Here is a 12,590-nt window from a genome sequence, read left to right as displayed (position 1 = left end):
GGAGCCCCTTCAAGATGGCTGCTCTTTTCTTTTGACATGACTCTGGTAGTCTTTGAGCACTTTCTTGTTTTCTGAAACAAGCTTGCTTTGTGTTTTCCCTAACCTAGACTTGAAATAAGTCATTTCTCTAAGAAACTCCAGTTCCTTTTATTGGGTAATGGTATTAGGAAACCACAATCTGTGCTCTAAGGATGCCCATCGCTCCTGAAGGACCATTGCTTCCAGGTTCTTTCATTTGCTAGAGCTAGAAAATATATATATCTATAAATCATTAGGTTAAATTGATGTTTCTAATTCAAATTTAATATTAGGGTTTTAATTCAGCTACTTTTTTCTTTCCTTTTATACGCTAAAATCATGGTTCCCAAATACATTACATCATTCCCGAGTTGCTTTATCCTATAATATATATAAACATAGTTTCAAAATAACAATACAATATTATTACTAATAATAAAACTACTGAATGACTATCAATGCTTTTAGTACTACTTTTTATCCTTAGAATATAGTCCACTAAGAATATACAGTACTGTTTTCTAATAGGAGTTAAAATAAGTCTTCTCTCTAGGTTCAGTTGTTTATGTTTGTTTTAAATTTTAGGACTTTTTGTTTCATGTTTATAAAAATTGTAAAGCATTTGTATATTTCAAAAGTCAATATTCACTTTTATCCCTGTTGCTTCAAACGCATTCCCTCAACTCTGCTCTTCCCCCCTACCACTTTTTTAACAATTTCTGGTTTATCTTTTCAGTGTGGCTTTCTGCAAACATATCTTCCCTCTTTCTTACCCCAAGGTAGCACACAGTATGTACATTCTTCTGTATCTTGCATTTTTCCACTGCATCCTAGGGACCCCTCCATATCAGCTTAAAGAGATCTTCTTCATTCTTTCTAACAGCTTAATGTTTCTCCTCCTCATGGAGGTACCGTAGCTCTTTCAGCTTTTCCATTCTTGTTGGACATGTTTCCAATCCTTTGCTATTACCAAACATGGCATGTCATTTTTGAAAGGCAGATTGCTATATACTAAAACCTGCATACTTACGTTTGGCATTTCCTTACCCATATTAAAATATGTTTTAGGAAAAAAAAGTTTACTTACATTGATTTGTTTTTAATTAAGTTATTAACATCCTTCAGAATATTTGAGCTCCATGGAACAGTTTAGGAAACACCATGGTAGGTGTGCAAACTCATAGCTTTGACAGATGTAAGTGTTTAGTGCTTGGCACATTGGAAGTGCTCAATACATGAAAGCTAATAGTAATCATAAAAGCAATCATGTCAATAACAGCAGAAAGTTTTTAAATGTTTCTTCATTTGGGTGTGTCATCAAGGAATCTGAGAGCTGAGCAGACTATATCTTACTCTTCGGTCAGTTACTGAGTAACTGCCGTGTTCCAGGCGTTATGGTAAGAACTTGTACCTGGAGCAGAGCATATACTGCAGGCCTGAGGGAAGGAATGAAGGAAAAGTGGGAATCCAACCGAGTCTCAGGAGTGGCGCTGGGGCTCTAGGGACGGGGCAACAGAAAGTCTCCAGGAGGCAGAAATGCCAGGGAGTCTTCTCCTGGGAAGAGGAGGTTTACTCAAATTTGGAGCCTCCACAGGAGGTAGAATCAAACCACAAGACAGCCAAACCACAGTTAATGGAAATGACTGGAGATGAGGGGAGAGATGGAGAGAAGGGAGGAAGTGACGTTTCTACATGATGGGTCACGCCCCCGAAGGAGGAAAGAAAGCCTGAGAGGAGGGCCTCCATTCCAGGAGAGATGTCTGTCCACAAAGATAAATGGAGTCTTGTGATCGAAAAGGACTGGAGATGGGTGGTTTATTTAGCAAAGCTGATCAGGGAAGCCTCTGAATTTTTACCACATGTGTTGTGAATGAATGATGAGTTGGAAGCATTGATGTTAAGATCACAGGCAGGAGGAGTCTAAGGAAAGAGAGTATGGCTGTAACTTAATGAAAGAAGGAAGGCCGGAGGAGGGGTGAGGTTGGAGAGCCTTAGCCAGTAAGGAATTGAGAGTCTATCCTAAGTGAGAAAGTCTGAACAGGAGGAGTTGCATGAATGGTTGGGAGAAGTAACATCTCATCAGTAATTCCAAAACCTGGTCATTCTTCTAGCTGGATATAAGAAACAGAATGTCCAACACAGAGGACAGGTAAATCCTGACAAGGATGGTAAATGGTGGTCCCAGGATGACAGCTGTCTCACTGAGAGCAACTAGTTAAGATCGAAGCCGACACAAGGTTCTGGGAGTTTTATCGACAGTAAAATGGACAGAATACCCAGGGTAGCTGATTGTATTGTAAGGAAATTTGTGATTCATTAATGACGGGTACCAAGAAAACCAAGCAAAGAGAAAACAGGCCGATTATTCATCCCAGGGAAAACACAAAGTTGTCTAGGAAAGGAAGAGCAGGCATGGTTTACTCTGTAGTTTGGCTATGAATACCCTTCATAAGATCATAATAATGTAAACACTGAACACCAACCTAGCCAAAATTACAATATAACTATATTAGAGGAAGGGGTGCATGTGTGTGGTTTAAATCCTCTTCTTCCATAGTAGGAAGTAAAGAGAAAAGGCCTGAAGCTGAAAAATCAAGATATAGCAAAGCAAGAATACTATTTAGAGACAGAAGGTCAGTATTAACAGAATTAGTTAAAAACAGTTGAAAACTTATCAACTCTGGGGACAAGAACATGATAGGAGAAGGGGCTAGAGACTGGAATTGTTTTTTACGCAAATCTGGTAGAACTATTGGATTCTCTAAACTATGTGGATAAAATTACGTTGTTAAAAATTAAAATTTTAAGAAAGAAAGTAGATTGGAAGAGGGGATGTGGATGCAGCCCATGCAGAATCCTCTTTCGGAGAAAGTGATGGGAGGAGCTTGTGAGGTATGGGTTATAGGACAGAGAGGAGATTTAATGTTCTTAGTATACGAGAGTGATGATATGTTTATTATCTGTGGAGAGGGAACTCTGCAAAGGGGGAGAGTTTGAAAATACAGAAGAGAAGGTGACTGTCTATTCTAAAAGAGACTGAAAGAAGTCAGATCAAGAATGCAGAACAGGGCTTCCCTGGTGGCGCAGTGGTTGAGAGTCCGCCTGCCGATGCAGGGGACACGGGTTCGTGCCCCGGTCCGGGAAGATCCCACATGCCGCGGAGCGGCTGGGCCCGTGAGCCATGGCCGCTGAGCCTGCGCGTCCGGAGCCTGTGCTCCGCAATGAGAAAGGCCACAACAGTGAGAGGCCCGCGAACCCAAAAAAAAAAAAAAAAAGAAAAGAAAAGAATGCAGAACAGGGCTTCCCTGGTGGCTCAGTGGTTAAGAATCCTCCTGCCTATGTAGGGGACATGGGCTCGATCCCTGGTCTGGGAAGATCCCACATGCCGCGGAGCAGCTAAGCCTGTGCACCACAAATACTGAGCCTGCGTTCTAGAGCCCGCGAGCCACAACAACCAAAGCCCGTGTACCACAACTACTGAAGCCTGCGCACCTAGAAGTTGTGCTCGCAGCAAGAGAAGCCACCGTGGTAAGCCTGTGCACCACAACGAAGAGTAACCCCCGCTCGCTGCAACTGGAGAAAGCCCGCACACAGCAATGAAGACCCAGCGCAGCCAAAAATTAAAAATAAATAAATTTATTTAAAAAAAGGAATGCAGGACAATTTTTTTTTTAATGAGAGATAATTTACTTTGAGACTAGAAGAAAAAAAAATGTGAGTGTGAAGGCAGATACATAAACCTAAAAGTTTTGGAATAGCTCCATATTCCTTCCAAATTGTTGCTAGTGATTTCTGGGTAATATATGCATAGTGAAAAAAAGCACACTTCTGGTCAAAAGAGGACACTTTTTTTTTTTTCTGAAGTATAGTTAATTAACAATGTTGTGCTAATTACTGCTGTACAGCAAAGTGATTCAGTTATACATATATATACATTCTTCTTTAATATTCTTTTCCATTATGGTTTATCATAGGATATTGAATATAGTTCTCTGTGCTCTACAGTAGGACCTTGTTGTTTATCTATTCTATATATAAGAGTTTACATCTGCTAACCCCAAACTCCCACTCCATCCCTCCCCCAACAGCCCCGCCTTGGCAACCACCAGTCTGTTCAAGACAGGACACTTTTATGACTTTATTAAACATAAGGACAGAGATGAGAGAAACACGTTTCCAAGGATGCATCAAGTTAAGTTTTAAGTAAAAGATCAGCAGAGACCAGGGCACTATGGGGACAGACATCTCCTGCGGTGTCTTCTGAGATCTTTCTCTGAGAACGACCCGACTCCTCACCCCAGAGGTGGGTGCCAGCCACCACCATGTTTGTACTATGGGATCTTGGTCCCCTGGTCACAGTACATTGGGCTGGGGTTGATACTTTCCCCAAGTTTGGGCAGTCGTTTGTTTTTTCAATGATTTAAAATTGTGACTGGGAGACACAGTCTCTGTGGGCGGCTAGAGCTGAGGTGACATACAAACACAGGACCTATAGGGTTGACATGTCGGCTGAAAAGGACAGTCAGTCCATAGGGAGAGAATATGGCTGACGTACGAGGGATCTAGAAAACAGGGACCATATGGCCCAGAGAGAGAGAGCAAGACGGACTGCTCTGTGTTCTGCTGGCTCTTCCACTCTGAGTTCTGTTCCTTGCAGGGCCTGGCTCAAACCCACCCTTGGGTTCTGAATACCACTCTTGTGTCTTTATTGTAAACACCCTCTCCTTTTGTCTATAACCACTTTAATAGGGTTTTTGTGACTGGCAAGCAAAAACCTGGATTAGAACAATCTTCTCCCACTTCCATCCGAGTCCTCTTCTGGCCATCGATTTCCCCCCCATTTATTCTCTCTTGGGAAATCCACAGAGTCCTCATAATCTCTTGGTTTCTCTCTTTTCCGGGACCAAATGCTCCCAGTTCCAACCCCCATCTTGCCCCTACTCACCTGTATCTTGCTCAACTTTTTCTTTTTTGGCTGTGTGGAACAGCACGTTCCCTAACCGGGGATTGAACCTGTGCCCCTGCATTAGAAGCACAGAGTTTTAACCACTGGGAAGTCCCTTCCTCAACTTTCGTGCCCTAAAAAAAACAGGTTTTCCAGAAAGCCCTCCTGGACTACTCAGACCTCAGGGATCCCCTCTTCCAATGACCTCCAATAGCACCAGACTCTGTCCATGGGTCCCTGTTCCCAGACCACAGCCTGGGTCCAGGATGGCTTCATCGGCACCATCTAGAGCATGTTAAAATATTACAGACTCCCCGTCACCACTCTCCCCAGCCCCGAGATTCTAATTCAGTAGATCTGGGAGAAGCCTGTACTTTTTAAAAGGCTCTCAAGTGACTCTTCTCTGTATTCCAGTTTGAAAACCATCAATCTGTACCACTCACTTGGTACTTGACATAAACTACTTTGTATGGTTAGTTACCACTTTGTGTGCATTTTAAATTTTGTTCACAGTAACCTAAAACCTTCCAGCCCACAGATTTAGAGAGCATTCAGGTGGATCTCTCCTAGACCTTCCTCTTACCAGATACCTTGATGATCTACACTGCTACCCTCCTACCTGATATGATTGACCCCAAGCAGAAGATATGGCCATCCTACCCAAGCCTTGGGCCTCTTTGTCATGCTTGGGACTCTAGGGAATGTAGAAAAAGGAGATGACATTGTAGATCATGGCTGGATACCAATGGCCTCTTCATGACAGAGTAAATCTGGACAAGACTGAAATTTCCATGAACGTTTCCTCTCCTGGTGCCCTGTAGAACTGTCATTGGTTGCGGGGAGTTGCAATGAACAGGATACTCTGCGTCCCTTTTGGGGCAAATCCGAATTCAGGATGTTGATTTCATGATGTCCATGTGAAACAGTCCGTTCGCACGTGACACACAAGGGGACCCAAACCGATGAGTCAAATGGAGCAAGACGTAGCTAGACTGGCCCGGGAATGATTGTCAATCCCCAGTAGCAGGTGGTCATGCTCAGTAGTCATCCCCAGAAGTCCCCACTTCCAGATCCCAGCATCCCTTACACCCTGAAAGAATTGGCCAAGACCTGGTAAAATGAATACAGTGCAAACACTGTTTAAAATTTTACTGCTGCTAGCCAGGGCTTTGGGTAGAGCAAGAAAGTGTGTGTGTGTGTGTGTGTGTGTGTGTGTGTGTGTGTGTGTGTGTGTTTTGGGGGTGGGAAAGGGAACTCCTTGGTGCCCCACAAGTCTCTGCCTTGAGTACAGGAGCCAAAAAGGAGGAGACCTGTAGGACAGAGGTTGATCCCATTCAAAGTCAGCACGGTGGGGATGAATGTGGTAGACTCTGACACTGAGCATCCAAGGGCTGTCAGACACTTGCCAGGAAGCCGTAGGGTGTCTCCCCTACCTGTTTCTCTCAGAAGGGCCATTACCTAAAGTAGCAAAAACCATATGACCAATGTTGTCCCAGCTCACACTTCTGGGATCCCATCTCTGCCCACCTCCCCCAAACCTGACACCCTCGCCTCACCTCTTCTCTTCTATTCCCTGCCTACCACTCGTCCCTGACCCCACCCCTCCCCACAGAATCTCTCATCCTCCACCCTAGTCCCATGCAGAGTCATCTGCTTTCCTCCCCACCAGACCCCCGGGGCCTGCGCACCTGGGGGTGCTGGACAGGCATGTGCCTGTGATGATGAGGATGACGCCCACGAGGAAGCCGGCCAGGCCAAGGGCCAGGCCGAGGGTGAAGACCAGGGTCTCTGTGGTGTCAGGCAGCAGGGTAGGCACCTGGGGCTCTGGGAGAGAAAGAGAGGGTCAGGGGGTCGGGCAAAGGGATTCCAGAGTGAAGGACACACGGGTGTGAGAAGGGGGGCCTGGGGAGGGGGCTTCGTACCCCAGTGCTTAAAGAGTGGCTGGTCCAGGCCCCAGTGCTCCACCTTGCAGTCATAGAAGTCATCCACCGAGGGCACGAAGGGCAAGTAGTGGAACTTCCGGAACAGATGGTTGGGTTGGGCATAGAAGCTGGTCTGGGCCACCCCCTCGGTGATGGTCTGACCGTTGCGCAGCCAGGTGATATTGATGACAGGGGGGAAGATGTTCTCCACGACGCAGATGAGGACGTTGGGCTGGCCCAGCTCCACGTGAGACTTGGGCAGCACAGTCACTCTTGGGGGCACTAGGAGGAACCAGGCCCTGAATCCCACAGGCTCAGCCCTCCAGCTGGGCCTTATCAGGGCTGGAATTGAAGGGTGTTTCCTCCTATTAGCTTTCCGAGAGCAGGGAATGGTCTAGGATGGTGACACCAGGACAGAAGCAGGGGGACAGAGGGATGAGAGATTGTGGAGGGCAGAGGGGGCCCCCGGGGGTCCTGTATCTGCCAGGTCCCTGATGGGGAGTACAGCGGGAGGGGTCATTTCTCAAGAGGAAGAGGTTGCTAAAGGAATCTGAGAAGATCCAGCACCTCCTGGGAAGGAAAGGGCCTGAGCACAACAGTCTCAGATTCCGAGAGTGGAGCCCAGGAGTCAATAGAGGCCTGTGAGGGGGAGAGGAGGCTTCTCTGGGCCTCCCCTGCCTGCCAGGGGCTTAGTGGAGGGGGGCACAGAGGAAAGGCCGGTACCGTTGGCGGCTCTGGTACGGTTCGAGCGCTCCACCAAGACGTCCAGATGCGCTTTGATCATCGTGATACTGGCCAGCCCATGCTGCGGGTCAAAGTAGGCAAAGTTGCCAAATTCAGGCAGACGCCACACAGCCTCCCTCTTCTTCAGGTCCACAGAGAACAGCTGCTCTCCATCGAAATCGTGGGTGAACTGACCCGAGCCATCATAGGACTGGTAGAAGGCCGGTCCGTAGGAGCCCATGTGGTCAGCTGTATTGGGTGAGTTCAGGGGTCGGGGGAGAAAAGAAAAGGTATCAATCTCATCCATCAGATGTGATGTATTGAGTCTCTGAGCTGTGCCCCATCCTTGGTTCTGTGTGGGGGCAGAGTCCCGTTCTGACGCTGAGCTGGTCCTTGGAGAGTAGAAGGGTTGCCAAGGGACGGGAGGGAGAGGATGGAGGGCATGGGCACATCTGCTGCACACTGGCCAGCACAGAGTCATGGGTGCAGCCCGGCATACCGGTTTGGGAAGAAGAGAGGTTGCCTAAACTCAGGCTTGGGATCCCCAGAGTTAACTCTTGGCTCTGATGGTCTGCCCCAGCTGTGCTACCAGGTCCTGTGTGTGAGATGAGAGGTGAGTAGGGGTGGGATGAGGAGAAAATAAGTAAGGTTAAGAGCATCCATGGACCTTTGGGCACAGAGACGCAGCGCAAGAGGATGTGAGGGAAAACAGGTGATAGCGGGCAGGAGTAAGAATTAAGATTTGTGACCAGAGACTGAAGGGATAGAAAAAGGCAGCCCAAGGTATTGCAAAGAGCAGTGGAAAAGGAGTCAGAAGTTCAGGGTTCATGTCACAGCTCTTCTGTCTCAGAGCATTATGATCAAATGTGTGTCTTCCCATGACTGAGGCTCAATTTTCTAGAAATGGGGAGTTAGGTGTTCGTTGATAAGATGCCTTTATAATTCTATGAAATTATTTGTGCAATGATCATGAGAAACCACCATGTGCCCAGCACGATACCAGGCCCCAAGGAAATACAGACAAACCAGCTGTGGACCCTGCACACAAGGAGCTCAAGTCTAGAGCAGGATAAAGACAGATAAACAGCTACCTATTGACCTGGTGATAAATACAGCAATAGAAAATGGGCTCGCCCGAAGCCAGGAAGTGGTACAGAAATCAGGATACTGGGCAGCAGTAGGACGGAGGTTTGGGTTTCAGAGAGGAGGGAGGAATGAGGAGGCACCTGAATGTGATGCTGGGCTGAGCTGCACCTGTATTTTAGGTCCAGGACAGACCTGATAGAGGTGAGAGGGATGCGGGTAACAGAAGTTGCCCATAAACCAGAGGAAAGGAACTGTTCACTCTCTGTACCATCTTGCGTGTAACCCCACGCCCTTAATCTCCTCTCCTCACCCAGCACCCTCTGCACTCACCCTTGATGGCCCCAGCTTCCTGGGGGCTCAGGAGGGTCATCAAGCTGTGGAGTCCCAGGACCAGCCCCCCACTGAGGACCATTGTCCCTTGGTGCTTTAACCAAATAAGTCCCAGTCGGTGTGGAGGGTAAAGGAAGAGGGGGAAGGTAAAGAGGAAGAAACAGATTCTAGGATGAGGGAGCCCCCTGCTGTATTCAGCCAATCAGAGAAATTCTCTGCGTTAAATGTAGCTGTTGCTGGGGAAAGAAGTAGAGGAAAGAGCCTGGGTGAGAAGATGGAAGAATTCATTGGGCCCACGAGCACCAGGGAGGCTTGGTCCACAGGAAGCCAAAGGGATGGGAGGGGCTTAGATTAACTGTTTCTACATCCTCCAAGAAGGTATCCTGTGAAGGGAGAGGAAAGGCCATCAGAGCACCGCATAGCTGAGCTCAAACAAATCCTCTATCTTAATCCATGGTATAGGGACTCCTACTTGTCCTATACGTTTCTGTGGACCAATTTGGAGTTAAAAAATAAAATAAATTTGGGGATTCCTTGGCTGTCCAGTGGTTAGGACTCTATGCTTCCACTTCAGGGGACATAGGTTCAATCCCTGGTCAGGGAGCTAAGATCCTGCAAACTACATGGCATGGCCAAAAAAAAGGAAAGGGCTTCCCTGGTGGCGCAGTGGTTGAGAGTCCGCCTGCCAATGCAGGGGACACGGGTTCGTGCCCCGGTCCGGGAAGATCCCACATGCCGCGGAGCAGCTGGGCCCGTGAGCCATGGCCGCTGAGCCTGCGCGTCCAGAGCCTGTGCTCCGCAACGAGAGAGGCCACAGCAGTGAGAGGCCCGTGTACCACAAAAAAAAAAAAAAATTTTTTTTTACTAAGAAACTTTAAAAGGGAAACACTGGCTACACAGTAGAAAAAATCTTTTAAATCTTTAAATCATGTTTTAAAATATTACTTTATTTCATTATGTGAGGAAAACTGTATAACTGTTAGAGATGTTTAGAGTGAAAAAGAGCCATAAGGAGTTCCAGTGGACCTTTCTGAGGAGGGCAGAGGGTGCTGGGTAACCTCCATGAGTCCCTCCATGTCCCCTATGCCCGTGTCTCCGCCTGGAGGTTGACCTGTGTGGACTGCATCACCCTTACTTTTGGCTTCTAATTGGGAGGCATTGGCAGAATTTAGTCTAAAGTAAAATATATATATATAAAGTTAACTGTCTATCCTGGTAAAGAGAAGTCTAACCAAATATCTGAAGGCAATGTGTCAAAAGTGATTGAATAAATGATTTTCAACTTGGAAGGGATCTAAGAAATCATCTGAGTCTGTGTTTCCAAACCTGGCCACACAGGAGGATCAGCCGCGAAGTGTGTTAAAAATACAGATTCCTGGGTTCCATCCTGACCTGAGTTAGAGTAACTTTTCCAAAGTAGGGCCAGGGGGCCTGCGTGTTTAGCATGCTCCCTAGATGACTCTTGGGCAGGCAGTCTATGGACTGCTTTTTGGCACAAAAAAACAAACAAAAACCACCTGCTCTGATGCTCTTTCCTACACTGAGTGGCATTGATTTACAATATTGTGTTCGTTTCTGTTCTACAGCAAAGTGAATCAGTTATACATATACATATCAACCCTTTTTTAGGTTCTTTTCCCATATAGGTCATTACAGAGTATTGAGTTCCCTGTGCTATACAATAGGTTCTTATTAGTTATCTATTTTATATATATTAGTGTGTATATGTCAATCCCAATCTCCCAATGTATCTCCCTCCTTCCCCCTTAGTAACCATAAGTCTGTTTTCTACATCTGTGACTCTATTTCTGTTTTGTAAATAAGTTCATTTATACCATTTTTTAGATTTCACACATGAGTGATATCGTGATATTTGTCTTTCTCTGTATGAGTTACTTCACTCAGTATAACAATCTCTAGGTCCATCCATGTCATTGCAAATGGCATTATTTCATTCTTTTTTATGGCTGAGTAGTATTCCTTTGTATATATGTACCACAGCTTCTGCATCCATTCATCCATCGATGGACATTTAGGCTGCTTCCATATCCTGGCTGTTGTAAATGGTACTGCAGTGAACATTGGGGTGCATGTATTCCATCATCTTTTTTTTATGAAGTGTTGTCTGTACCTCCCCCATCTTCCCTCTAACCAGATAAGCACCTTAGCATGCTTTCAAATACATTCAAATACTTCTCCTTCACCAAGGTATTTGATCAGTCTTACTTCCCATACCTTTTTGGCACCTCCTGAAATTTTCTCTTACTGGAATACTTCCTCCAAAAGTGTTTTCAATGTATTTGTGGGCAAACCTTCTGAAGCTTTGTATGCTTGAGAACGTTTTTATTATATCATCACTTTGAATAACATTTAGCTGTTGTATTAAATTCTAAGTTTGACTTTTTTCTCTTTAATATTTTAAATAATATTATCCCAATGACTTTTTTGCATCCATTGTTGGCATTAGGAAGTCTGCTGTCAGTGTATCTCTCCAGAATCTTTTAGAATTCTCTCATTGTCTGCTATTGTAAAATTCGTTATATTGTATCTAAAATGGGTTTGTCCAGATCTTACTGTAGGATATTAAGGAGCCTCTTTATGTTTTAATTCTAAGAATTTGTCTCTTTTATTTCTGTAACTATTTCTCCTCTCTATTTTTATGAAATTCATATTACCCACATTGGGCACGTCTCTCTTTCATCTCTTTTGGCTTTTCTTCTCTGTTTTCAATTTCTTTATCCTTCCATCTTTTATTCTAAGAGAGCTCTGTAGTCTAGTACTCCAGCTTACTAACTGTTTTTCAGTTGTATCTCTCCCAATATTTATTCTCATTAATGTGGTTTTTCTTTTGAAAGAAAAAGCTATATATATATATAGTTTGTTTGTTTTGTTTTGTTTTGTTTTTGTTTGGCGCGCCTCTTGGCTTGCGGGATCCTAATTCCCGGACCAGGAATCAAACCTGTGCCCCACCCCCCACCCCACCCCGGCAGTGGAAGCGCCGAGTCCTAACCACTGGACCACCAGGGAATTCCCGACTAGTATATATTTTTACACCTAGACCTTCTATATAGTTTTCCCTATATCCCCTAGGTTTTTTTCTTTTTACACAATAGCTTCTCTTATTTTTGTAAATGCATTGTTTATGCTCATTTTAAGTGGCTAGTCTATATTTACTAATACTTCTTTTAAGGACACCTGTTGTTTTTCTTTGGAGGTGGTGGTGCTCCCTGAACTGAGGGAGTTACCATTTTGGTAACTGTGAACCAGGACAGGACCAGAGGGTAAGTGAGAAACAGGAAATGGCCTCCTCCTCCGGCTGCCCCTTATATGTAATGTATAATAATATCATGACTTCAAGGTTCCTGTATCAAGTCCTCATAGCACCTCTTAATTTCTAGTTCCAAATCACCACCAAGACCATGTGTAAGAGAACAGTGAAGTAGTTTATGTTAAAATTCCCCAAATTCAGGCAGATACTCACCCGTATCTCCATACTTTGCTCTCGACCCTATGGGAGAGATCAGACCTTGATCCACAACTGCGATTCAGACATGAGTAAACTAGCT

At 45.3% G+C, this 12,590-nt stretch overlaps 1 protein-coding gene across 1 annotated transcript; it reads right to left on the bottom strand.

The window, feature by feature from the left end:
- Positions 1 to 6,165: 6,165 nt before the first annotated feature.
- LOC309828876 (HLA class II histocompatibility antigen, DO alpha chain-like) lies at positions 6,166 to 9,138 on the bottom strand. Its single transcript, XM_082664485.1, has 5 exons — positions 9,025 to 9,138; positions 7,609 to 7,857; positions 6,886 to 7,167; positions 6,652 to 6,787; positions 6,166 to 6,421 (listed from the first exon to the last, which is right to left on the bottom strand). Exons 1-5 carry the CDS (start codon positions 9,104 to 9,106, stop codon positions 6,418 to 6,420), a joined length of 753 nt encoding a protein of 250 aa, XP_082520611.1. The 5' UTR covers positions 9,107 to 9,138; the 3' UTR covers positions 6,166 to 6,417.
- Between the last annotated feature and the right edge of the window lie 3,452 nt (positions 9,139 to 12,590).

The sequence above is a fragment of the Grampus griseus genome (genome assembly GCF_964374135.1).
Source record: "Grampus griseus genome assembly, chromosome: 10".
NCBI lineage: Eukaryota > Metazoa > Chordata > Mammalia > Artiodactyla > Delphinidae > Grampus > Grampus griseus.
This window is presented reverse-complemented; position numbering and strand designations above follow the sequence as displayed.

Coding starts and splice junctions, on each gene's coding strand:
- LOC309828876 (XM_082664485.1), bottom strand. CDS start 9,106: ATGGTCCTCAGTGGGGGGCTGGTCCTGGGACTCCACAGCTTGATGACC. Junction 7,858..9,024: donor GGAAGCTGGGGCCATCAAGG/GTGAGTGCAGAG, acceptor CACCCAATACAG/CTGACCACATGGGCTCCTAC. Junction 7,168..7,608: donor CCGTACCAGAGCCGCCAACG/GTACCGGCCTTT, acceptor GGTTCCTCCTAG/TGCCCCCAAGAGTGACTGTG.